The sequence below is a fragment of the Nycticebus coucang genome, chromosome 5, assembly GCF_027406575.1.
Source record: "Nycticebus coucang isolate mNycCou1 chromosome 5, mNycCou1.pri, whole genome shotgun sequence".
NCBI classification, from domain to species: Eukaryota; Metazoa; Chordata; class Mammalia; order Primates; family Lorisidae; genus Nycticebus; species Nycticebus coucang.
In genome coordinates, this window is record NC_069784.1 from 87,704,121 (window position 1) to 87,731,260 (window position 27,140).

At 45.1% G+C, this 27,140-nt stretch overlaps 1 protein-coding gene and 1 pseudogene across 1 annotated transcript; both read left to right on the forward strand.

Moving 5' to 3' along the window:
• Positions 1 to 155: 155 nt before the first annotated feature.
• LOC128585538 (endosome-associated-trafficking regulator 1-like) lies at positions 156 to 11,729 on the forward strand (annotated as a pseudogene).
• An 11,217-nt stretch (positions 11,730 to 22,946) lies between these two features.
• On the forward strand, positions 22,947 to 23,253 carry LOC128586634 (small ubiquitin-related modifier 2-like). Its single transcript, XM_053592632.1, has 2 exons — positions 22,947 to 23,134; positions 23,192 to 23,253. Exons 1-2 carry the CDS (start codon positions 22,981 to 22,983, stop codon positions 23,251 to 23,253), a joined length of 216 nt encoding a protein of 71 aa, XP_053448607.1. The 5' UTR covers positions 22,947 to 22,980.
• The last annotated feature ends 3,887 nt before the right edge of the window (positions 23,254 to 27,140 follow it).

The window sequence follows — 27,140 nt, forward strand, 5'->3', positions numbered from 1 at the left end:
CAGTAAGCCCCTGGGTCAGGAGTTTTCTCCAGCGGTTCCACAGGAGAGGACTGTGGTTAGAGCAGTTGTACTGCGGTTCGTTGTTTGTTTTCTAAGACAATTGGTCCGCCTATTGCCCCGCCCTCATCTAGCCTCTCATTGGCTGAGACTAGGGAATGACGTCCTCGTCGGTGCGTGGGTATCCCCAGGCTTTGGCTTCCTTCCCGCTCTTGATTGGTAATTGGATATGCTCGGTTGTTCCTGATAGGTTAATCTTTTTTCTTTAGGATGCAGAAACCGTATTTCAAAACCTAAACGTACAGCGGTTTCTTGCATTGATCTGAAAAGAACATGTAACTTCTGAGCCCCAACAACCGATCATACTTTGCTTGGCGCTCTCGTTGGTTTTCTGCTAGCATATGCTGTTCCTGCAGACAAGCTTTGGCCATCTGTCTAAGGACAATTAAAGTGCCTGGAGGATACAGCATTTTAAAAACAATCCTTTGGGTGGGATTGTAAAGAATTTTTTACAATCTATGTATAATGGTGAGATTGCCCTAGAATGTTTAAGAATTTAAAATTGGGGGCGGCGCCTGTGGCTCAAAGGAATAGGGCACCGGCCCCATATGCCAGAAGTGGCGGGTTCAAACTCAGCCCCAGCCAAAAAAAAAAAAAAAAGAATTTAAAATTGCCCTCCTTTGAATCAGGGTGAATGTTGATTCATTATAGTGTCAAGGCTCAGGATTTCACCCCAAAATGACTGTAGGAATCTAAAATATGCAGTTTGGCATATTGATTACTTTTAGTTAGAAGAAATTGAGAACCAGCCACACAGGAAAAATGCTTCACTTCCCACTCTGCTGCCTAAAAGAATAAAACTCCCCTTTTATAAAGAGAAATTTATATCTATGAAGGAAATTTTCTTTAATGAGGTAAATATGGAGAGCCGCTTCTGGTCAACTTTTTATCTCCTGAGAGGCTTATCTGTATAACAAGGAAACTTATTCATCTTACTTTCTCTCCCCATCCCTCCCTTAATTTGTCTCCACCATGCCCCCAGAAACCCTACTGGGTCGAATTCCTTTTGATTTTGTGAGGAGGGAGTTGTTAGTTTATTTATTTATTTATTTATTTATTTTTATAGACAGAGTCTCAATTTATCGCCCTCAGTAGAGTGCAGTGGCGTCACAGCTCACAGCAACCTCCAGCTCTTGGGCTTAGGCAATTCTCTTGCCTCAGTCTCCTGAGTAGCTGGGACTACAGGTGCCCGCCATAACACCCGGCTATTTTTTGTTGCAGTTTGGCCGGGGCTGGGTTGGAACCTGCCACCTCAGTATATGGTGCAGGTGCCCTACCCACTGAGCCACAGGCGTCGCCCAGAGTTGTTTATTTTTTTAAGATACAGGTTTTCTCTGTGTTGCCCAGGCTGGTCTTGAACTCCTGGGCTCAAAGATCCTCCTGCCTCAACCTACAACTGGGATTACAGGCAGGGATCACCTCTCCTAGCCATGCCTTTCCATAGGTGAGGATGCTGGGCTATCATCTGGCCCTTCTTTGAGTCATATTTTGTGTGACTCCGGAGCATACATACTTAAAATTATTTTCTCCTGTTAATCTGATTTATGCGGGCCAGGCGCAGTGGCTCACGCCTGTAATGCCAGCACTTGGGAGGCAGAGGCAGGAAGATTATCTGAGCTAACAGGTTCGAGACCAGCCTGAGCAAGACCGAGACCCCCATCTCTGAAAATAGCCGGGCGTTGTGGCAGGCACCTGTGGTCCCAGCTACTCGGGAGGCTGAGGCTAGAGAATCACTTGAGCCCAAGAGTTTGAGATTGCTGTGAGCTGTGACACCACAGCACTCTACCAAGGGCGGCAAAGTAAGACTGTGTCTCAAAATAAAAAATCTGATTTATGCCAACTTAATTTATCGAAAAACCAAACAACCTAGAAAAGTAGAAGAAAGACATTTTTCCTCCCCTACAAAGGTGTGCCTAAGTCTCACATGTTTGGGATACAAATTTAAACGTGATTAGTGCGTATATAACACGGTTAGTAGGAGCACAAAGAAAGGAATGGTCAATTCTACTTGAACTGGTAGGTAAGGAAAGTTAATAGTGAATTACCTGCTAGGGTTTGAAAGGAACTTGGAAATGAGAGGGATGGAGAAAGGATTGTTTATTTACTATAATATCCCCTGAAGGTATCTTTAATCAAAAGGAATCTGAGATGGTCTCTTCTTGCTAGGCACTACAATAAGTGCTGGATATACGAGACAGAAATTGGCTATTTTCACTGAGGAATTAAACCTATGTAAGAAATAAACATGCAGGCAAATTAAAAACAAACTATGTGGGTACAAAAAGCAATGATAAAAGAGGCAGAGTTCCAGGTGAATTGGGGACATTTTCGTGAAGTACATAGGTTTGAGCCAAAATGTAGAGAAAGAGTAGGACTTGACTTAAAGGACAAGTGGGGGAGCAGAGAACAAGGAATGATGTGACAAAACAGCAGGCACATATATCGTGAGAGAACATGATATAATCTGAGAAATGCAATTAGTTTGAATATTAAAGATTAAGGCAGGAAAAAGTAATGTTATCCAGCCCAGAACAGCCTGGATAGATAAGCAAAATTCAAATTTTGAAGAGCTATGTCTGTCAAGCGGAAGTATTAGATTTCATTATTCTAGGCTGAGGCAGGTGGATTGCTTGAGTTCAGGAGTTCAAAACCAGCCTGAGCAAGAGAGACCCCATCTCTACTAAAAATAGAAATATTAACCAGGCGCTGTGGCAGACACCTGTAGTCCAAGCAACTCAGGAGGCTGAAGCAGGAGTATAACTTTGGCCCAAGAGTTTGAGGTTGCTGTGAGCTATGATGCCAGAACACTCTACCCAGGATAAAAGAGTAACACTCTGTCTCCAAAAAAATTTTTTTTTCGTTATCCTGTAGGCAGTAGGAAGCCATTAAAACATTAAAGACCTGGGTGGCGCCTGTGGCTCAGTGAGTAGGGCGCCGGCCCCATATACCGAGGGTGGTGGGTTCAAACCCAGCCCCGGCCAAACTGCAACAAAAAAATAGCCAGGCGTTGTGGTGGGCGCCTGTAGTCCCAGCTACTCAGGAGGCTGAGGCAGGAGAATCGCCTAAGCCCAGGAGTTGGAGGTTGCTGTGAGCTGTGTGATGCCACGGCACTCTACCGAGGGCCATAAAGTGAAACTCTGTCTCTACAAAAAAAAAAAAAAATTAAAGACCCTTGAGCTATGGAGAGTAATAAATCAGTCTTTTTTTTTGGGGGGGGGGACTCTGCTCTCCTCTCCCCTCCACCCCAGAGTGTAGTGGCCTCATCATAGCTCACTACAACCTCCAAACTCCTGCCCTCAAGCAATCCTGCCATCTGAGCCTCCCAACGTGCTGGGATTACAGGCATGAGCCACCAAACCGAGCCGGTAATCAATTTTGTGTACTCAAAAACTCATCTGACAAAAGTGTTTAGAATAGATTGGAAGAAGGTGTGACTAGTAAAGAAGCTATTGCATTAACACTGATTAAAAATAAGAATCCAGGGCGGCGCCTGTGGCTCAAGGAGTAGGGCGCCGCTTCCATATGCCGGAGGCAGCGGGTTCAAACCTAGCCCCAGCCAAAAAAAAAAAATAAGAATCCAAACCATGGAATAATGTGTCGATGAGGAAAAGGCATACACTGGAATTACCTAGGAATAAAACTCAACAGGACTTGGTAATTAATGTAGAATTTAGAGCAAGGGAAGACTCAAATATAACACCAAAGTTTTTGCTTCAGTTATATGGTAAAAACTTTGGAAAACTGGGAAATACAGGAACAGGAATAATTTTTGAGAGAAAATGAGTTTGGGGTATGTGGAATTTGAAGTGCCTATGGGGCATCAAGATAGAAATAAATACATAGATGAATACAGAGCGTGCAAAAAATACATTTTAAGAAAGGAAAGAAACAGACCAGGCATGGTAGTTCACACCTGTAATCCTAGCACTCTGGGAGGCCAAGGTGGATTGCTTGAGCTCATGAGTTCAAGACCAGCCTGAGCAAAGGTGAGACCCATCTCTACTAAAAGTAGAAAAACTGAGGTAAAAGGATCGCTTGAGCCCGAGTTGGAGGTTGTGAGCTATGATGCTGCAGCACCCTACCCAGAACAATAGCTTGAAAGCCTGTCTCAAAAAAAAAAAAAGAAAGGGAAAAAAAGTATTAAAATTATAATACTCAATATATACCAACAACACATTTGTTATCTTGTAACTATTGTAATTTCAGAAGTCAAGTGTGACTCATGTATTACAATTTTAATACAGATTTTTCCTTTCCTAAAATGTGTATACATTTTTTTGAACCCTCTGTATTTTTATTTGGCAATAAGAAGTATGGCCTGGCTCCGTGCCTGTGGCTCAAGCAGCTGTGGCGCCAGCCACATACACCTGATCTGGCGGGTTTGAATCCAGCCCAGGCCCACCAAACAACAATGACGGCTGCAACCAAAAAATAGCCGGATGTTGTAGCAGGCGCCTATAGTCCCAACTACTTGGGAGGCAGAGGCAGGAGAATGGCTTGAGCCCAGGAGCTGGAGGTTGCTGTGAGCTGTGACATCACAGCACTCTACCCAGGGAGACAGCTTGAAGCTCTGTCTCAAAAAAAAAAAAAAAAAAGTACAAATTTAGAAGAAGTCCTTAGTGTATGATGGTGGGGTGTGGAGAATATTTTTTGGTTGGATGTTATTTATAAAGGTTTGGTTTTGCATTCATTACATAACTAAACTCTCAAAATATGCCTATAATGTATGTTGTAGCGGGTGGAAGGAAAGCTCCTTTTTGGCTTCCCTTGAAAGTTTGCTGAGAATGAACTGACAATAGGCAGATTAATAGAAGAAAAAGGCATCCAAATTTATTTAATGTGCATAAACAGAAGAATCACAGGAGGATTATTACCAACAATTCAATGAGATTCAGAATCTTATATAACCTTATTCATGGAGAAAATGTGGCAATTTTGAAAGGTCATAAATGATTTTTAGGAGAAATGAATGGACCCAGTGCTCAGACAACAGTTAGTAAATGGTTCTCTTTGGAAACTAAATGGGACCAGACAATAGACGATAGTTGGAACAAAATTCATCTGGGCTTTAGATATTGATACAGGACAGGTGGCACGGTGGCGCCCCAGCTAGCTCAGCCAGGCTCCCACTCCCACCCCCACTGGAGGCTCCAATAGCCAAAGGAGCGGAACAATGACTGGGGAGACACTGGCGCCTCCGTGTCTCCTTCCCTTTACTCTTGTGACTAAAAACGGAACCCCCATTTCCTATGCCTAGGTCAATTTCATGTAAGTTTCCTAGGCCTCAATTCCGTGAATGGACTATGGCCATTCATTAATACATTTATTCACCTCGCCCCAGCAGAAGACTGTGTCCATTCATTTCCTGGCCAAGGAACCCCTGCACCTACATATACCGCTAGATGGAGAGAGACAGAGAGAGCTTTCCTCCCTGACTTGGGTTTTCTCTCCGGGAGCTTTAGTGTTTTCGTATTCTTTTCTGTAAATAAATTCTGTCTTACCCCTGATCTGTGGTCTGTGGATTTATTCTTCAAATCACCAAGACCAAGAACCTGAAATTCCGGTATCAATGTGGTATCTAATTTTCAGTCTCTTCCTCTGTGATGAAAGTTCTAATCTTCTCTGGTTAATGAAATTGCAAGGAGAGGATTAAAGGCAATGGTGTTCCTCTATGGTTCTAGGTACATAAGGGAACTTCAGAAAATAGACTCATCCAGTGCTTTAGGATGCACAGAGGACAGAGTTACAAGGGAGTGGAGAAAGATCAGAGAGACCTAGAGGCTGCTGCTTTAGTTCAACATGTCAAAGTGCCATCTTTGCGGATATTGTTTTCTGTGAACCAACAATGTTCTATTTTTCCCATTTTAAATATGAACAAACTGAGACAGCTAGTAAATGCCAGAGCCAGGACTTAAGAGTATGTATCTGAGTGTAAATAGAAACTGAAAAAGTGTGTTAGTAAAAATATATAGATTATAATAAAAACCTATTATTTAGGCCCAGCGCCCATAGCTCAGTGGTCAGGGTACCGGCCACATGCATCGGGGCTGATGGGTTTGAACCCGGCCCAAGCCTGCTAAACAACAATGACAATAACAACAAAAAATAGCCAGGCGTTGTGGCAGGCGCCTGTAGTCCCAGCTACTTGGAAGGCTGAGAAAAGAAAATCGCTTAAGCCCAAGAGCTTGAGGTTGCTGTGAACTCTGATGCCACAGCACTCTACCAAGGGCAACATACCTTATACTCTGTCTCAAAAAACAAAAAAAAATAGCCGGGCGTTGTGGCGGGCGCCTGTAGTCCCAGCTACTTGGGAGGCTGAGGCAAGGGAATCGCTTAAGCCCAGGAGTTGGAGGTTGCTGTGAGCTGTGTGATGCCACGGCACTCTACTGAGGGCCATAAAGTGAGACTCTGTCTCTACCAAAAAAAAAAAAAAAAACTTCTTATTTACTTAAATAGCTAAAAAAGGCTGGGTACAGTGCCTCATACCTATAATCCCAGCACTTTGGAGGCTCAGGTGGGAGGATCAGCTAGAGGCCAGGAGTTCAAGACTAGCCTGGGCAACATAGAAAGACCCTGTTCTCTACAAAAAAATTTTAAAACTTTGGGCGGCGCCTGTGGCTCAGTGAGTAGGGCGCCGGCCCCATATACCGAGGGTGGTGGGTTCAAACCCAGCCCCGGCCAAACTGCAACCAAAAAATAGCCGGGCGTTGTGGCGGGCGCCTGTAGTCCCAGCTGCTCGGGAAGCTGAGGCAAGAGAATCGCGTAAGCCCAAGACTTAGAGGTTGCTGTGAGCCGTGTGACGCCACGGCACTCTACCAAGGGCGGTACAGTGAGACTCTGTCTCTACAAAAAAATAAAAAAATAAAAATTTTTAAACTTAGCCAGGTGTGGTAGCTGGATTTGTGGGTAGGAGGGGAGAGGAGGCTAAAGCAGGATTAGTTGAGCCCAGGAATTCAAGGCTGCAGTGAACTGTGATCACACTGCTGCACTCCTGCCTGAGTGACAGAACACGACCCTGTTTCTAAGAATGTAAATAAATAACTTAAAAATCTGTGAACATTCTGTGTTACAAAATATGGGGAAACAGATACTCTCCTACATTGCCAGTGAAAGTATATTTTGCCAAACTACGTATCAATAATACATTATATTGGGTGGTGCTTGTGGCTCAAGGAGTAGGACGCCAGCCCTATATACCAGAGGTGGCGGGTTCAAACCCGGCCAAAAAAAAAAAAAAGCAATAAAAAAAACATTATATTTTTATTTTCACAACATATTTTGAAATTATAAATGTGTATATATGTGTGTGTGTGTATATATATATATATATATATAAAGACCCACCAATACCATCTAAAAAATATATCTAACAATCATATTCCTTGAGATGGATGCTCGGATGTGCCCCCCAAGATCCCTCTTTAGGACTAAAGAATGTATTCTCCCAGGCTGCTGCTGGGAGTATTGTTACAGACAACCTTCAGCTGGTAGCACATTCAGGAATTGCCTTGGCTGAAGAGTCACCTCACCTACAGTCATGCCATTTTCCTGGAACAACCTATCTCTAATGATTGATCCATGCAGGGGTATAAAAGCCCAAATCTCTCACACCCCACTTCAGGATGACTCTAACAGGTCATTTTATCTTTAGAATTCGCTGTGGTTTTCATTGAGGCCAACACTAAGAATGCATTGCAGACCAACTTCTCAGTCTCCCCACTCCCACTTACTTTCTTTCCCTTCCACAGACATTGATACCAAGCACACTCCCTAATAAAGAGATTATATGTTAATCTCTATCTCAGAGCCTACTCCTTCCCAACTTGTGGTACTCCCTCCATAAGCATGATGTTATAAAACAAGGTTATTCGTTAAGCATTGTTTCGTAGTAAGAAAAGACTAGAAACAAGAGAAATGATCATGGAGAAGAGACCAGATAAGTATGACACTTCCATTAATAAATGATTATGCAACCCTAAAAATAATGTGAAGGCTGTGAAAAATTACTCTCAGATCTCCTTCAGCAGGGAAGCCCAGCTGCTGAGGTCTGAACCTACACTGCCATTTGCACAAAACCATGTCCCATGAACTGTTCCCAGCCCATGACTGAGCCCAGCAAGGATACTAAGGCAGGCCCATTCCCAAAAGATGCAAGATTCCTCTAATGGGCAGCTTGGCTTGAGGATGCTCTGTCAGCCAGGCTGAAACTTTCTTAAGAACTGTGACACAATCCAAATCGCCGCTTACCCAGCTCTCCCTCAGTCCCTCTTCCCTTCACAGGGGTGAGATCTGAACCACAGCCTGATGGCTCCTCAACCTTACTCCCCTTTCTCCTTTTGTTTTTTTTTTTTTTTTTTGTAGAGACAGAATCTCACTTTATGGCCCTCGGTAGAGTGCCGTGGCGTCACACAGCTCACAGCAACCTCCAACACCTGGGCTTAAGTGATTCTCTTGCCTCAGCCTCCCTGTAGCTGGGACTACAGGCGCCCGCCACAACGCCCGGCTATTTTTTGGTTGCAGTTTGGCCGGGGCTGGGTTTGAACCCACCAACCTCGGCATATGGGGCTGGCACCTTACTGACTGAGCCACAGGTGCCGCCCACTCCCCTTTCTCCTAATACGCATCCCCTCAAATAAATCTTTTGCATGTCTTTTTTTTTTTTTTTTGTAGAGACAGAGTCTCACTGTACCGCCCTTGGTAGAGTGCCGTGGCGTCACACGGCTCACAGCAACCTCTAACTCTCGGGCTTACGCGATTCTCTTGCCTCAGCCTCCCGAGTAGCTGGGACTACAGGCGCCCGCCACAACGCCCGGCTATTTTTTTTGTTGTTGTTGTTGCAGTTTGGCCGGGGCCGGGTTTGAACCCGCCACCCTCGGCATATGGGGCGGGCGCCCTACTCACTGAGCCACAGGCGCCGCCCATCTTTTGCATGTCTAATCCACTTTTCAGGCATCTGTCCTTCTGAAGACATAAACAATGGGGGAATAAATTGCTTACATACCAATACGAGAAGACCTATAATACACACTTTTAAGTGATTTAAAAAAAAGCAATTATCAGAAGTGTCTATGATATGTTAACACGTAGGGCCAAGTGCAACGGTTCATGTCTGTAATCCTAGCACTATGGGGGGATCCTTTGAGGTCAGAAGTTCCAGACCAGCATGAGCAAATTGAGACCCCCACCTAGTAAAAATAGGAAAAGTAGCTGGGTGTTGCAGCAGGTACCTGTAGTCCCAACTACTCCAGGATAAGGCAGGAAGAATGTGTGAGCCCAAGAGTTTTGGGCTGCTGTGAGCTACACTAAAGCCCTGGTACTCTAGCCCCACCAACAGACAGACTCTGTTTCAAAAAACAAACACACAAAAAAGTTAGCATATCATAATATGCTAACATTTTTGTAAATAAGGAAAAGCACGCATTTTTCATGTATGTATAGGCTTAGCTCTAAAAAGACCACGAGGATTTGTTTGCTCAGGGAAGGGGAACTGTGTCCTTGAAAATTGGGAGTAAACAGGATAATTTTTGTGTTTTTTTTTTTGAGACAGAGCCTCAAGCTGTCTACTCTGGGTAGAGTGCCGTAACATCACAGCTCACAGCAACCCCCAACTCCTGGGCTCAAGCAATTCTCCTGCCTCTGCCTCCCAACTAGCTGTGACCACTGGTGCCTGACCAGGCTGGATTCAAACCGGCCAGCTCAGGTGTATGTTGGCTGGCGCATTAGCCTCTTGAGCCACAGGCCCTGAGCCAGGAGAATTTTTAATATGTATGCCTTTTTGAATTTTGATCCATGAGATGTTTCCTTTCAAATACAGTAGAACTCCAGAGTTTGACCACCTCCCTACCATCTCAATCATCATTAGCTGACCTAATTTTCTTTCTTTCTTTTTTTGAGACAGAGTCTCACTTTATTGCCCTCGGTAGAGTGCTGTACTGTCCCAGCTCACAGCAACCTCCAACTCTTGGACTTAGGCGATTCGCTTGCCTCAGCCTGCGGAGTAGCTGGGACTACAGGCACCGGCCACAACGCCCAGATATTTTTTTGTTGCAGTTCGAACCGCCACCCTCGGTATATGGGCCTGGCGCTTTACCTACTGAGCCACAGGTGCCGCCCAGCTGACCTAATTTTCATAGACCAGATAGGCACCACTCGTACATATCAGTACAGTAGACCTAGTTCCTTATGTTGACCAGTTTGTTACGGTCCCTTGGGTGGTTAACTAAAATTTAAGTGGGCAAAAAATTTAGGAGCGCGGAAGCCTCGGCTGTCTGGCTCGGAGCAGCGGCGGGCGACGGGGGCGGGCGGAGCGGAGCCGCCGCTGCCGGGCTAAGCAGGCCCAGCCCGCCAGTCCCGCGGCGCCACCGGCTGTCCCCAGCCCGGAGCCTCGTCATTGCCGACGATGACAAACTTGAAGATCTTGAAGAGGCAGATCCATTCTCTTTTAAAGAATTTCTGAAAACCGGGCGGCGCCTGTGGCTCAGTTGGTAAGGCGCCGGCCCCATATACCGAGGGTGGCGGGTTCAAACCCAGCCCCGGCTGAACTGCACCCAAAAAATAGCTAGGCGTTGTGGCGGGCGCCTGTAGTCCCAGCTACTTGGGAGGCTGAGAGAATCGCTTAAGCCCAGGAGTTGGAGGTTGCTGTGAGCTGTGTGATGTCATGGCACTCTACCGAAGGCCATAAAGTGAGACTCTGTCTCTACAAAAAAACAAACAAAAAAAAGAATTTCTGAAAACCAAGAGCCTCAGCTTGTCCAAAGAAGACGCAACCAACAGACTTTATTAAAGGAAGCCGCGAGGCACTCAGTGAGACTCGACCACAACTCTCCATCCAGCCGGTGGGGGATGGTCTGGAATATCAGCGGCCATTTTTCGAAGACCCAACAGGAGCTGGCGACCTCCTAGACGAGGAGGAAGATGAGGATGACGGGTGGACTGGGTCCTATCTGCCCTCCGCCATGGAGCAGACGCACTCTGCAAGGGTCGCTGCCAGCACATCACCCTGTGGCACGTACCTGTCATTTTTTTCCACTCGGTCGGAGCTGACGGGCCCCAAGTCTCTGCCCTCGTGGACAGTGAGTGACACAGACTCTCGTCTGTCTCCGGGATCTCCAGCGGGGAGTCCTGGGCACAGACTTTGCAGCTCAAGGAGTCTCTGGGAGACCGGCACCTACAGACGCTGCAGCTGAAAGATGAAAATTCTAAGCTAAGAAGACTGAATGAGCTTCAGAGCTTCTCTGAAACTCAAACAGAAATGGTGAGGACACTTGAGCGGAAATTAGAAGCAAAAATGATCAAGGAGGAAAGGGACTACCATGACCTGGAGTCTCTGGTTCAGCTGGTGGAGCAGAACCTGGAGCTCATGACAGCTCAGGTTTCCAACTTCAAACGTGAGAACAAAGCTGTGAGGTCAGGCCAGGGCGCCAGCTTGACTGTTGTGAAGCAGAACACCCATGTGGCCCTGCAGAACCTCCACGTCGTCATGAACAGCGCACAGGCTTCCATAAAGCGGCCGGTTTCCGGAGCCGAAACGTTGAATCTTCTTGTTGAGATCCTTTCTTTTCTTTCTTTCTTTTTTTTTTTAATTAAATCATAGCTGTGTACATTATGTTGCCGAGATCCTTAAATCTATAGACAGAATTTCTGAAATTAAAGACAAGGAGGACGACTCCTGAGGAGCATTGCAGTGCTCTCAGCTCCAAGCTCCGTGCAAACCTGAGGTCACTCCTGCTTCATCTGAACGTGCAATTGTGTCTTTAACTGTGCAGTCTTCACCCAGATTAAAGTATTTATCATGAGATACTAATTGCATGACCTAGAACAGTGTTATCAGCCGCCCACAATGGGAGTAGCTCCTGTCTGGGAGTCCAACGTACAACTTCCTCGCAGTCCTTGTGAAATTCCTGCTGTTTTATAGATTCTAATGATCTGTTGGAAGGAATTTTTATAAAAAGCTAGTGATTTTTTTTTTTTTTGTAGAGACAGAGTCTCACTTTACCACCCTCGGTAGAGTGCCATGATGTCACAGGACTCACAGCAACCTCCAGCTCTTGGGCTTTCGCGATTCTCCTGCCTCAGCCTCCCCAGCAGCTGGGACTACAGGCGCCCTCCACAAAGCCCGGCTATTTTTTGGTTGCAGTTCAGCCGGGGCCGGGTTTGAACCCGCCACCCTCGGTATATGGGGCCGGCGCCCCACTCACTGAGCCACAGGCGCCACCCAAGCTAGTGATTTTTTAATTGCTAAACATAAAAATAGCAATTCTATAATAATTGTTTTCCATTACCATTTTAAAAAATTGTAAGTTAAGTTCAGTGGATTGAACTTGATAATGTAAGTAGAAAATGCTAAATGAGCCATCATGGAAATGATCGGCTTGGCCGGGACTTGTTCCTTCTCACCTTTACTCAGAGTCCCTCTGTTCCCTGTTCACTCTTGCGACCTTCCCAGGGTGGCCTGCGTGAGGAGGTGCTGCCTCCTGGCTGCTCTGTCCTCCCACCAGGACTCCCAGGGACCAAGGCTGCACATTCCATGTTATCTCACCCCCACCTCTCCTGTGAGCTTTCAGCTTTGAAAAACTGTCTTGGGCTGAGGGTTTTAATACATATTTCAAGTGGCGTTTTGTGCAATGAAGTTTAGAATTCAGGAATTGAAAGTGTGTCCAGGCTGCCTCTAGTCCCTCACCTGTAAGAGGAAAGGACAAAACGTGCACTAAGTACCTTTTGGCTATTTTCTCATAGATGTTACTTTTTTTTTTTTTTTTTTTTAGAGACAGAGTCTCACTGTACCGCCCTTGGTAGAGTGCCGTGGCGTCACACGGCTCACAGCAACCTCTAACTCTTGGGCTTACGCAATTCTCTTGCCTCAGCCTCCCGAGTAGCTGGGACTACAGGCGCCCGCCACAACGCCCGGTTTTTGTTGTTGTTGCAGTTTGGCCGGGGCCGGGTTTGAACCCGCCACCCTCGGCATATGGGGCCGGCGCCCTACTCACTGAGCCACAGGCGCAGCCCATAGATGTTACTTTTTAATTTTCTTTTCCCTCCTGTTCAGACAGCTTCTCCATTTAAATAAATTCTGAAGTTCATTAAAAAGAAAATGTAGGAGCTTGGCTAAGACAGGAAAGAGAAACATAGGATTGTAGCTACTGTGGTTAAAAGAGATTTGAGAGTTTTGTTTTCTTGGATTGTTTATTTATTTGTGACAGACTCCCACTCCCTCATCCTGGGTGGGGTGCCATGGTGTGGTAGCTCACAGCAACCTTAAACTCATGGGCTTCAGCAATCCTCTTTCCTCAGCCTCCCTAGAGGTGGGACAACAGGCACCTGCCACAGCGCTCAGCTCTTGCTCATCATGGTCTCTTAACTCCTGAGCTCAAGTGATCTGTCCCTCAGCCTCCCAGAGTGCTAGGATTACAGGCACAAGCCCCGTGCCAGGTTCTTTTCATTCATTTTTAATAAGAGAAAGGAACTTGGGCGGCGCCTGTGGCTCAGTGGGTAAGGCGCTGGCCCCATATACCGAGGGTGGCGGGTTCAAACCCGGCCCTGGCCAAACTGCAACCAAAAAATAGCCGGGCGTTATGGCGGGCGCCTGTAGTCCCAGCTACTTGGGAGACTGAGGCAAGAGAATTGCTTAAGCCCAAGAGTTGGAGGTTGCTGTGAGCTGTGTGAGGCCACAGCACTCTACTGGGGGCCATAAAGTGAGACTCTGTCTCTACAAAAAAAAGAGAAAGGAACTTTTCATGTATTGAGGGAAATGAGCTGGTGGAGAAAGAAAAAGTAACAATAGGGCGGCGCCTGTGGCTCAAGGAGTAGGGCGCCAGTCCCATATGCCGGAGGTGGCGGGTTCAAACCCAGCCCCGGCCAAAAGAAAAAAAAAGTAACAATAGTGGGAAAATAGGAAATAGTGGGGCTAAAATATGGAGCACCCAGAGGACAGGATCCAGGCACATGGGGCTTCATATGGAAAGGAGAAAAAGGTGGCTTCTAAAGGTGAATGAGGAGAGTACTATTGTGTACACAGGAAGGAAGGGGGATTGAGAAGCTGAAAGAGTCCTAGCCTCATTATAATAAAAATAATGACACTTAATTTTCATATGAAATGGAAAGCATGACCAAATGCAGAGGCAAAAAAAAGCAGTGGAGATGAAGACCAGAGGCTTGAGGAAAGAATGATGGTTTGGGTGTGTTTCTTCAGAAAGTCAGTGGAGTGAAGATGAAAGCTAACACTTCTTGACTCCTAGACACCAGTGAACTAAAGTGATCCTCCTAGCTGCTCTATGAGGAAGCTAAATATTATCTCCATTTTACTGATAAGAAAACAGAGGCTCCGGGAGGATAATTTATGTAGTGTAACAGTTAGTCAGTGATAGGATGTAACCCCAGGTCTCTGAGAGCCTAAAGGACAAAGACTGTAGTGTCTAAAGCATTCTTAAATCCTACTTTGTGTATGTTAAAATTACTACCACCGCTTTCTTTTTTTCCCCACATTTCGTTGATATCAGTCATGATTTCACCTTTCTCTCATATGCAAGAGTCACAGGGCTTATGAAATACTGAGAATGTATAGTTGAGGTCCATTGTCTCAGTAGGTTCAGTGAGGCCTTCCTTGCGTTTACTCTTTCCGCTCTACCCACTACAGTTCTCTGGCCAGGCATCTTTCGGAGCACTAATAGCCATGTAATGTTTAAATACCTGTTACTCTTCTGGATGGGATATTCAGACTACTTAAACAGATTTATAGATTTAAATCTGAACAAAGCTACTGAAAGGTGCTGTGGAAACAGATTCTGGTCTCCCCAGTACACAGTGGATGTCAGATCAGCTGAGGAGGAGGAGTGGGAGGCAGTGGGATTGAGAATCAGGCTCCTCTTTGTTGGACGAGAATGCAAGTCAGACCAAGGGAAGGTCACCAGCTTACTGCTGACTGCGTCTAAGAACAGCTTGATAAATGTGTGGGTCTGTTTCCTAGGGCTGCGGTGACAAATTACCACAAACTGAGTGGCTTGAAACAACAGAAATTTATTATCTCACAGTTCTGGAGGCCAGAAGTCTGAAATCAGGATGTCTGCGGGGCTGTGTTCTCTCTGAAGCTCATAGCAGAGAATCTTTCCTTGCGTTTTCTAGCTCAGGGTGATTGCCTGCGATCCTTAGCGTTCCTTGCTAAGGACTGGAGTGGAGTTACCAGAGCCTGACTCCACACTCTGCCTGTGTCTCCCCAGGGCCTTCTTCCCTCTGTGCCTATGTGTTCAAATTTCCCTCTTCTTACAAAGACACTAGTCACGTTGGACTTAGTGTTCACCCTAATCCAATGTAAACTTACTTTAACTTTACTTCCAAATAAAGTCACATTCACAGGTTCTAGGTGGACCTAAATTGGGGTGGGGGCGTCTGCACCATTTAACGCAGTATTATGCCCAAGCTTTGACTCTGTCACTGCAGGAAGGACCATCCTGAAAAAGGCACAAAACAAAAGCCCTTGCCCTCATCTCACACCACTGAATGTGGGAGTGGGAGGGATCTTTAGCCTTCCTTCACTGGGCTTTCTTTTTTTTTTTTTTTTTGTAGAGACAGAGTCTCACTTTATGGCCCTCGGTAGAGTGCCGTGGCCTCACACAGCTCACAGCAACCTCCAACTCCTGGGCTTAGGCGATTCTCTTGCCTCAGCCTCCCGAGTAGCTGGGACTACAGGCGCCCGCCACAATGCCCGGCTATTTTTTGGTTGCAGTTTGGCCGGGGCCGGGTTTGAACCCGTCACCCTCGGTATATGGGGCCGGCGCCTTACCGACTGAGCCACAGGCGCCGCCCTCACTGGGCTTTCTTATTCGTATTTTCTTTCCATAAAAGAGCTAACTATAAGAATGTTGTTAAAACACTCCTCATCCTTCAGTGGTATCACTCTGCTGACGGCAACATGGCATAGTAGACAAATCTGACCCTTGAAAATGAGGCTGGTGTTTTCTGTAGACAGAATACAAGACAAGCGTGGTCTTTTTATAGCCATTTTTCTAGTACCTCATGTGTGGGAAAATGTAGGATGTCATTAAATAGTACATTTATAACAAATACAGTTTGCTACAAAACAATAGCAACAAAGTCGACTGCGGGGAAGGAATCCTCACGGCCCTGACGACCCCAACGAGAGTACAACCATTTTGAGAGACAGAGAGTGAGATAAAGCAGGCCAGAAACCAAACTACACGGTCACAACAACCCCCTCCCCACATTCCTGGAATGCTTCAAAGTTCCTGGGAAACATCAGAGCAAGCAATCCCCTACCCTGGTCCTGGCTAACACTAGAAATAAGGACCTGGTGAGAAGATTAACACTTCTGTGGGGAAAAAAGTAATTAAGTAATTCTAAGATCAGTCCCTGACACAGCATCATTCACTCTGCAGAAAAAAGATAAGTTCCCTCACTGCTCATAACCCCCTCCCTCATTCCAACTACCTGAACAAAAGCCTCTTGAAACTGGGGGCTGGGAGCTTACACTGGGTCAGACTCCACTCTGTTCTTTTCTAATAAAGCCTTGCCTTAATCCCTAGACTGACCTCCTCTCCTTCTTACAAACCCTCACTGGGACTCTACCCCTACGCGGCTCATTGACAAGTCCTGCAGCACACTGGGTGCTTATTTTGGGAGGTTTGGGTCTTTTCTTTTATTCAGAAAAGAAAAAATCAAATTTCTTCAAAGTAGTAGCAAGACTCGATAGGAACATTGTCTCTTTGACTTACTATGTTTACAAGAAACAAGAGAGCAAGAGCAAAACTGCCCAAATATGACATTGCCAGTCATCTTTGCGTTCTCAACTTTTTAGTCCCAATTCTAAACTTTCCAGGTCCAAGATACCAGGAATTGTTCCCTAACACTGGAATGCATCTGCCCTACGCTTTAAACAAAAAACAACTAAATGATAATCCAATAAATAATCATTAAGGCCTAAATCACATGCCAACAAGGAATTTGAAAAGTTTTGTCTAAACGTTAAAAAGCTGAGTGTGCTTGGCACAGTGGAGAACCCTCAATGAAAGAAAAGAGATAGTTTCAATAGTTTTTTCAAATCAAAAGGAAAAGTGGGTGTGCCCAGCATCCATTGTATTAGTCATGGGGAAAACTGAGCTGCAAATCTTGCAAGTCAGGTTCACTGCCTATGTGATGGAAGTAGTTAGCAAAATTATGTCTACTTTTTAATGCTTATGCCCTTAGTCATGATCAGTTTATGAGCTATATGAAAGTCAAATATGAATATGGAGATAACATTTCTCTTACCACACTCTTATCTAGGTCAGGGGAACTTATTGAAGAGACTCACCAAGTTTATCCTCATGGTTAAGGCTCAGCTCAGGATCATCTCCTTCAGGAACTTTTCTCTTGCCTCCTCCAGGCTGAGTAGAGTGGCCCTCTTCCAGCCATGCTATGTTGGTTTTTGAGGCACTGTCTCACTCTGTCACCCAAGCTACAGTGCAGTGGTGTCATGATAGCTCCCAATGATACGGGAATTTCACTCTTCAGTAGGACCTTGGTCTCGAGGATTTGAAAAATGAACTCACAGACCATAGATCAGTGGTAAGATAGCACTTTTATTATAAATTAGAAAGGAAGGGTGGATGGGCGGCGCCTGTGGCTCAGTTGGTAAGGCGCCTGCCCCATATACCGAGGGTGACGGGTTCAAACCCGGCCCCGGCCAAACAGCAACCAAAAAATAGCCGGGCGTTGTGGCGGGCGCCTGTAGTCCCAGCTACTCGGGAGGCTGAGGCAAGAGAATCACTTAAGCCCAGGAGTTGGAGGTTGCTGTGAGCTATGTGAGGCCACGGCACTCTACCGAGGGCCATAAAGTGAGACCCTGTCTCTACAAAAAAAAAAAAAAGAAAGGAAGGGTGGCACCTGTGGCTCAGTGGGTAGGGCGATGGCCCCATATACCAAGGGTGGCGGGTTCAAACCTGGCCCCAGCCAAACTACAACAAAAAAATAGCCAGGTGTTGTGGCGGGTGCCTGTAGTCCCAGCTACTCAGGAAGCTGAGGCAAGAGAATCACCTAAACACAAGAGCTGGAGCTTGCTGTAAGCTGCAATGCAAAGGGCGATAAAGTGAGACTCTGTCTCTAAAAAAAAAAGAAGAAGTTCGAAAGGAATACAGAAGAAGTAAAAAGCACCAGAGGTTCTGGAAAGGGGAAAGAACTGAAGAACTCTCTCAGGCGTCTCCACGTGGGCTCCTTTATCTAGGGGTCTTAAGTCTAGAGGATTACATGTGGCTGGCAGTTGGCAGACGGAAAACCACCTTTTTAAGTCAATAAGTACATTAACAAATGAATGAATGTAGGTCCTCCTTCACTAGGGCACAGTTATCAGGTCCTTTATAGTCTTTGTCCCGGAGAAGGGATTAGGGTGTGTGCTCCTACCCAAGGTGGAACCACCCAAAAAACCATCACAGGTGCTTTGTTCATGATCTTATCAGAGCCCAGAGGGTGTGTCCCAAAAAAGGCTGTCTGCTTGTGCCTGCAAATGGGGGTCTGACCTCTGAGCTCACCTGGGCCTAGAGAATTGGGGGCTCCCTGTCTAGACCTGAGTGGTGGAATCCTGTATCACCAACAACTTCAAACTCCTGGGTTCAAGCCATCCTTTTGCCTCAGCTTCCCAAGTAGCTGGGACTACAGGTGTTAGCACTGTGGCTAGCCATCCATTCTGTTAATACCCTCCACAGACCTCTTTCCCCTTTGCTTATCTCCTGCATGGCATATTTATGATATATGTGTCTTCCCAGTTAGGCTATGGGTTCCTCAACGATCAAGGATTAAACTGGTTGTTTCCGAACACTTAGGCTTGATTATTTTTCCGGCTATACATACAATTCTAAGTTAAAAAACGAATTTTCCACAGAAATCCTAAACGCACACTATTTTTTAACATTCAGTAGTTCAGATGTGTTATAACTCTTTTTTTCCCCCCCTTTTTAAGTGTCCTATTTTTTTCCATAGACATGGTTAGGACCTGTTTTTTTGTTTTGTTTTGTTTTCTTTTCTTTTCTTTTTTTCTTTTTTGAGACAGAGTCTCACTTTGTCATCCTTCGTTGGGTGAAATGGCATCATAGCTCACAGCAACCTCAAACTCTTGAGCTCAAGTGATTCTCTTGCCACAGCCTCCAAAGTAGCTGGGACTTACAGGCGCCTGCCACAATGCCTGGCTGTTTTTAGAGATGAGGTCTGGCTGTGGCTCAGGCCGGTCTTGAACCTGTGAGCTCAGGTGATCCACCTGCCTCAGCCTCCCAGACTGCTGGGATTACAGGCATGAGACACCATGCCCGGCCTTTGTTTTTTTTTGAGATATAGTCTCATTTTGTTGCCCTCAGTAGAGTGCCATGGTGTCACAGCTCTCAGCAACCTCAAACTCTTGTCCTCAAGTGATCCTCTTGCCTCAAACTCCCTAGTAGCTGGCACCACAAGCATCTGTGACAACACCCCTCGATTTTTAGAGATGAGGGTCTCACTCTTGTTCACGCTGGTTTGAGTTAAGGTTATCTACTACCTTGACCTCCCAGAGTACTAGGATTACAGGCAGGAGCCCCTGAGCCTGACCTAGGACCAATCTTTAATCTGGAAAAAATCATCTTTTACAAAGATGTGTTTAAGTGTGGGTATTTTTAATTCATTTTGCCCTGTTTTCTCAGATGTTTACTTTCCTCTTCTCCACTATCATCATCTCACAGCTGAATTTTACAACTCATATAGGGACCTCATTCTTGAAATGTTAGGCCTTTTAGATTGATTCTGATTCTGATTCTTTTTGATTTTCTTTTTTTTTTTTCCTGCCCGATATGATCAGCAGGAATTTTTCTAGGTTGATTTTTCAATGCTGTTTATCAATTCCCTCTTTCATTTTCCTCTGAGGAACCTTAAATTTCCCTTCTGTTAGAGAATAGCACTCCTGATTTGGGCTTGATGCTAAATGTCTGATGCCTTTACTCTGACAACACAGTGCCCACAGGAGGAATGGGATGGATAAGAGAAAATCAACTGCAATTGCAATATGCAATTCTTCAATTAATGTCCCAGCTCCGAAGTCCACTGCTACACTCCCTTGTGGGCCAACTCTGGTAGCCCCAGGACTTCTCAGAGGTTTGTGACAGACTACCTACATCTCTCCAACCTTGTAGCTGAGACCTGTAACTTATACTCTCTTACATCTGCCAGCAATCTTATATAAATTTGTTGTTGTTGTTTGTTTGTTTTTGCAGTTTTTGGCTAGGGCTGGGTTTGAACTTGCCGCCTCCAGCATATGGGGTCAGCGCCCTACCCCTTTGAGCCACAGGCACTGCCCCTGTTGTTTGTTTTTGTTGTTTTGAGACAGAGTCTTACTTTGTCACCCTTGGTAGAGTGCAGTGCCATCACAGCTCACAGCAACCTCCAACTCTTGGGCTCAAGCAATTCTCTTGCCTTAGCCTCCCAAGTAGCTGGGGCTATAGGCACCCGCCACAATGCCCAGTTGTTTTTAGAGATGAGGTCTCACTCTGGCTCAGGCTGGTCTTGAAACCTGTGAGCTCAGGCAGTCCACCTGCCTCGGCCTCCCAGAGTGCAGGGATTACAGATGTAAGCCATCGCACCTGGCCTTATATAAATATTTTAAAAGTTCATTTCCAAGTGTCTTTGCATTAGGCTTATCCCTCTTTGTATTTCTGAATATTTATAACAGTAATGTTTTAAGACGGAAAGAAAACATGTATGTTCAGTTCACCCATCTTTAACCAAAAGCAGGAATCACAGTATGAGGGCAAAGGCTATGTCTATTTTATTTACCAATAAATATCTAGCGCCTAGCAATCTCTGTTACTTTGTAGACACTCCATAACTTGTGAAATAAAAGAATGCTTTAGGTGTCTAAAGAGTTTTTCCCTCTTTTATTGACTTAACATCTACAACAGCCAAGAGAATATGGCAATAGAATTGGGATGTAGCACTAGTTTTGATGATGCAAATACATCTACAAAAAATAAAGGAAGATGGTTCGGCGCCTGTGGCTCAAGCAGCTAAGGTGCCAGCCACATACACCTGAGCTTGCAGGTTCGAATCCAGCCCCAGCCCGCCAAACAACAATGATGGCTGCAACCAAAAAATAGCTAGGCATTGTGGCAGGTGCCTGTAATCCCAGCTACTTGGGAGGCAGAGGCAGGAGAATAGCTTGAGCCCAGGAGTTGGAGGTTGCTGTGAGCTGTGATGCCATAGCACTCTACCCAGGGTGACAGCTTGAGGCTCTGTCTCAAAAAAAAAAAAAAAAATAGGTGCCTGTGGCTCAGTGAGTAGGGCGCCAGCCCCATATACTGAGGGTGCGGGTTCAAACCCAGTCCTGGCCAAACTGCAACCAAAAAACAGCTGGGCTTGTGGTGTGCGCCTGTAGTCCTGGCTACCTGGGAGGCTGAGGCAGGAGAATTGCCTAGGCCCAGGAGTTGGAGGTTGCTGTGAGCTGTAACGCCATAGCACTCTACTGAGGGTGACAAAGTGAGACTCTGTCTCTAAAATAAATAAATAATAAATAAATAAATAAACAGAGATGATTTAATGCGCAGGATGAGGAGGGAGGGAAAGACTTCAACGTAGCCAAACTTCAAGAACCAATTAAACTGAAATGGTGACTGGTATTGTTAAAACCACAATGGAGTGTTGACCCAGGTCCTGTTGCTCATCACACACAGATCCAATTATTGAGACAATGAAGATGGTGAAAGAAAAAAGGAATTTGTTAATAACGTAGATGTTTCGTCAGGAGAACAAAGGACGCTGCCTCAAATCATCTCTCAGACTAATATAACAGATTGTGGGCTTTTATATTCTTTTTTTTTTTTTTTTTTTTGAGACAGAGTCTCACTTTATCACCCTCCATAGAGTGCCATAGCGTCACAGCTGACAGCAACCTCCAACTCCTGGGCCTAGGCAATTCTCCTGCCTCAGCCTCCCAAGTAGCCAGGACCACAGGCACCCGCCACAGCGCCTGGCTATTTTTTGTTGCAGTTTGGCTGAGGCCGGGTTCGAACCCGCCACCCTCAGTATATGGGGCTGGCGCCCTACCCATTGAGCCATAGGCACCACCCTAGATTGTGGGCTTTTTTTTTTTTTTTGTTAACTTTATTTTATTTTATTTTATTTTTTTTTTGGCCAGGGCTGGGTTTGAACCTGCCACCTCTGGCATATGGGACTGGCACCCTACTCCTTGAGCCACAGGCGCCGCCCGATTGTGGGCTTTTAAAGGAGAGGCCACATGCCTTGGTAAAAGTCTTGGTGTAACGGCGGTGCCTGTAGGAGTGGGGCACTGGCCCCATATACAGAAGGTGGCGGGTTCAAACCCAGCCCCAGCTAAAAAGCTGCAAAAAAAAAAGATTTTAGCTCGGCACCTGTGGCTCAAGCAGCTAAGGTGCCAGCCACATATACCTGAGCTGGTGGGTTCGAATCCAGCCCGGGCCCACCAAACAACAATGATGGCTGCAACCAAAAAATAGCCAGGCATTGTGGCAGGTGCCTGTAGTCCCAGCTACTTGGGAGGAAGAGGCAGGAGAATTGCTTGAGCCCAGGAGTTGCAGGTTGCTGTGAGTTGTGATGCCACGGCACTCTACCCAGGGTGACAGCCTACCTTGAGGTTCTGTCTCAAAAAAAAAAGAAAGAAAAGAAAGTCTTGGTGTAACTAACAAGGGGCTACAGCCACTAGGGACAGGTTGTACAGGATGGGGAGTCTTGGCATCAGGAAGTCTGCCCAAGGGAGGCACTTTCAGAATCTCAGCTACCTTGCTTTGCAGAAAATCCACTATTTCTGGGAAACAACTCAAAAGGTCAAGTAGTTAGTTAAGGGAGAGGATTACAAAAATCAATGGGGTCGGTGCTTGTGTGCTCGTTTCAGTACAGACCTGGTACATCTTTTGTGAAGTGGCAGCTGAAGAGACTCAGGCGCTCGCCATGGCAGATGAAAAGCCTAAGAAAGAAGTCAAGACTAACAACAACGATCACATTAATTTGAAGGTGGCGGGACAGGATGGTTCTGTGGTGCAGTTTAAGATTAAGAGGCATACACCACTTAGTAAACAAATGAAAGCCTACTGTGAAAAACAGGGCAATCAGATTCTAATTTGATGGGCAGCCAATCAATGAAACAGACACGTCTGCACAGTGGAAATGGAGGGTGAAGATACAATTGACGTGTTCCAACAGCAGACAGGAGGCGTCTACTAAAGAGGGAACCTGCTACTTCAGAACTCTGTTCTTATACACCAAGATTACATTATCAATTAGAAAACAGCAATTTGGTTCCACCACATCCTGAGTACCACAGTAGTTTTCTCTATTCTTTTCATTTTCCCCTTCTTTATTCCTTTATTGTACATAAAGTAACTGGTGTATGTGCACAAGCATATTGCATTATTTGTAACTAAATGGCCAATGATATGTTTTGATTGACATCAGGTGGAGATGGGTTAGGGAAAAATATTGGTTCTGTGCAACTATCCCTTCTCCATCAGTGGCATGCTCATCTGCTCTTATCTTTATATTCCAGTAAGTTATTTTGCTCTCACTGTTTTAACAAAACAACAACATGAATAACCTTGTATACCTTCTTCAATTAGAGAATTTTAATGTTTTCATTTATCATTGTAAAATCAAGAACAATTTTATAACTTTTTGTACGTAGCTGTTATGTGTAGGACAATCTCTCTTTAAGTAGGGATAAATTACTCTAAAAAAAAAAAAAAACTGGGCCGCACCTGTGGTTCAAAGGAGTAGGGCGCAGGCCTCATATGCCAGAGGTGGTGGGTTCAAACTCAGCCCCAGACAAAAACTGTAAAAAAAAAAAAACCCTAGATAGTTTTCCCTTCAAGTCAAACATCTTGTTGTTTAAATAAATAAACTTCTTGGGCAGCGCCTGTGGCTCAGTGAGTAGGGCGCTGGCCCCATATGCCAAGGGTGGCGGATTCAAACCCGGCCCCAGCCAAACTACAACAAAAAGATAGCCGGGTGTTGTGGCGGGCATCTGTAGTCCCAGCTGCTCGGGAGGCTGAGGCAAGAGAATCGCCTAAGCCCAAGAGTTAGAGGTTGCTGTGAGCTGTGTGACGCCATGGCACTCCACCGAGGGCGGTACAGTGAGACTCTGTCTCTACCAAAAAAAAAAAATAAATAAATAAATAAACTTCTTATTTAAAAAAAATATATAGGGCGGCACCTGTGGCTCAAAGGGGTAGGCACCAGCCTCATATGCCAGAGGTGGCGGGTACCCAGCTTGGGCCAAAAGCTGAAAAAAAAAAAAATATATATATATATATATGTAATATATAGTCAAGTAAGTAAATCTGGGGAAAGAATTGCAAGGTGATAATTGATTATTCTTAGGAATAGTTTAGTTGAATTCTCATTGACCTCATCATTATTGATTGACAAATAGCACTTTGTCTATATACCTATAAACTTTTGAAAAAATTAATTTCATTAGGCTCGGCGCCCGTAGCACAGTGGTTATGGCGCTAGACACATACACTGAGACTGGCGGGTTCAAATCTGGTCTGGGCCAGCTAAACAACAATGACAACTACAACAAAAAATACCCAGGCATTGTGGCAGGCGCCTATAGTCCCAGTTACTTGGGAGGCTGAGGCAAGAGAATTGCTTAAGCCCAAGAGCTGGAGGTTGCTGTGAGCTGTGATGCCACGGCACTCTACAGGGGGCAACATAGTGAGACTGAACCTCTCACTGAGCAAGAGCGAGACCTCATCTCTCTGAAATAAAAAAAAATTAACCAGGCATGGTGGCTGGTGCCTATAGTCCCAGCTACTTGGAAGGCTGAGGCAGAAGGATCACTTGAACCAGGAGTTTGAAGTTTGCTGTCGGAGCTAGACTGATGCCACAGCACTCTGTAGCCCAGGCAACAGACTGAGGCTCTGTCTCAAAAACAAAACAAAACAAACTAAAAAAAATGAAATAGGGCGGCGCCTGTGGCTCAAGGAGTAGGGCGCCGGTGCCATATGCCGGAGGTGGCGGGTTCAAACCTAGCCCCGGCCAAAAACCAAAAAAAAAATAAAATAAAATAAAAATAAATAAAATAAATGAAATAGCAACTGATTTATTTATTTATTTATTTTTGTGACAGGGCCTCACTCTTTGACCTACACGAGAATGCAGAGGCACCATCATAGCTCATTGTAACCTTGAATTTCTGGGATTAAGTGATTATCTCACCTCAGCCTCCCAAATAGCCAGGACTATAGGCACACACCACTACACCCAGCTAATTTTTTTTTTTTTTTTTTAATTTTGGCCGGGGCCAGATTTGAACCCGCCACCTCCGGCATATGGGACCAGCGCCCTACTCCTTGAGCCACAGGCGCCGCCCCACCCAGCTAATTTTTAAATTTTTTGTAAGAAGGGGTCTTGCTGTGATGCCCAGGCTGATCTTAAACTCCTCAATTCAAACAATCCTCTTGTCTCTCACTCTCCCAAAGTGCTGACATCACAAACATGAGCCGCCACGCCTGTCTGCAACTGATAATTTTTTTAAATACTTATTTGTTATTCAAAACAATAATAAAAAATATGCTGCATGTTTATATGAAAATAACTGTGCATTCCAAGGCAAAAATAAAAAAAAATAAGGGTGTCATGTTCTATATGCTTGTAAATATCTATAATACTTGAAGTTATGGAATACAGGTAGACTTCCATATCTGCTTCTGCAGTCATTCAACTGTAATATATTATTTTGGTTAGGTATATTAAAACCAAATTTGACATCACAAGGTATATTGTTAGAAAGGGGAGGAGGATTTTAATAGTTTTTTTAGATAATTATGTAGATGTTATTCTATGATACCATATTAAAAGTCAACAAATGCTAAGTTTATTATAAGTTAGTTATGTTCTGGAATCTGAAATTATAGCAATGAAATTGCTATGTTGTTCATGTAAGTATTCTCCAAGAGCCATTCAGACCATAATGTTAGGCTAAGGGGAAACCATTTTGCTCCCAGTGTGCTTTCAGCTTTTTCTTTTTTTTTTTTTTTTTTGTAGAGACAGAGTCTCACTTTATGGCCCTCGGTAGAGTGCCGTGGCCTCACACAGCTCACAGCAACCTCCAACTCCTGGGCTTAAGTGATTCTCTTGCCTCAGCCTCCCGAGCAGCTGGGACTACAGGCGCCCGCCACAACGCCCGGCTATTTTTTGGTTGCAGTTTGGCCGGGGCCGGGCTTGAACCCGCCACCCTCGGCATATGGGGCCGGCGCCCTACCGACTGAGCCACAGGCGCCGCCCGCTTTCAGCTTTTTCTATCTTAAAAGCTTAGAGTTAGCCTGCTACTTGCTTACACAATTGCCAGGCACAAGATTAGAAAACAACCTGGAGGAAAAACGGATAGGGTTCAGTATAGGGCAACTGCAGAGTGCTGAAGACAAGATCTAGCAGGGGCCTATTGTTTACTGATAATCATAGACCAAGTCATGACTTGCACAAAGCTTGCTTTCTGCCACCAACCATCATTACCCTTTTCCTTTAAAAATTGCTCAGTAAGAAGAGGAGATTAGATGGTCTTTGAGACAATAGTCCACCATCCCTCATACTACTGAACTTGAATTAACCACTTGCCCTTCACCAATATTTATCTTTAGTGTCTGGTTCTTAGCTGGTGGATAGCTGAACCTACATTCAGTAACATTGGGGCTCAGAAACCAATATCCTAAAATATGGCATATTGACATGCTGAACCGTATGCTAAAGGAAGAATGGCCTGAAAAGGGGTAACAATGTTTTCTGTCTCTCTTAAACCTCCTTCACTATTTGGATTAAACAAATTCCTTTGTTTAATTTGTTGTGTCCTTTGTTCTTTGTGCCAAGGGCTCAAGGGAATTGTCCAGTGGAGGTCAGATTGTCATAGCAGAAGGTGGGATAAATCAGAGCAGTTATAGTTGAACAGCAATGACCTAAAGTGAAAGCCTGCCCTTTAAAAGCCCTATATTTCTGCCCAGATGTGGGATGTTGGTATTCTAAGATGGCAGTCTGACAACCTCCGCATTTGCCACAAATTAATAAATTGCACTTTCCTTCTCTTCAAACCACTTGTCCTCCTCCTTCAGATGTGG

Coding starts and splice junctions, on each gene's coding strand:
- LOC128586634 (XM_053592632.1), top strand. CDS start 22,981: ATGGCAGATGAAAAGCCTAAGAAAGAAGTCAAGACTAACAACAACGAT. Junction 23,135..23,191: donor AGCCTACTGTGAAAAACAGG/GCAATCAGATTC, acceptor ACGTCTGCACAG/TGGAAATGGAGGGTGAAGAT.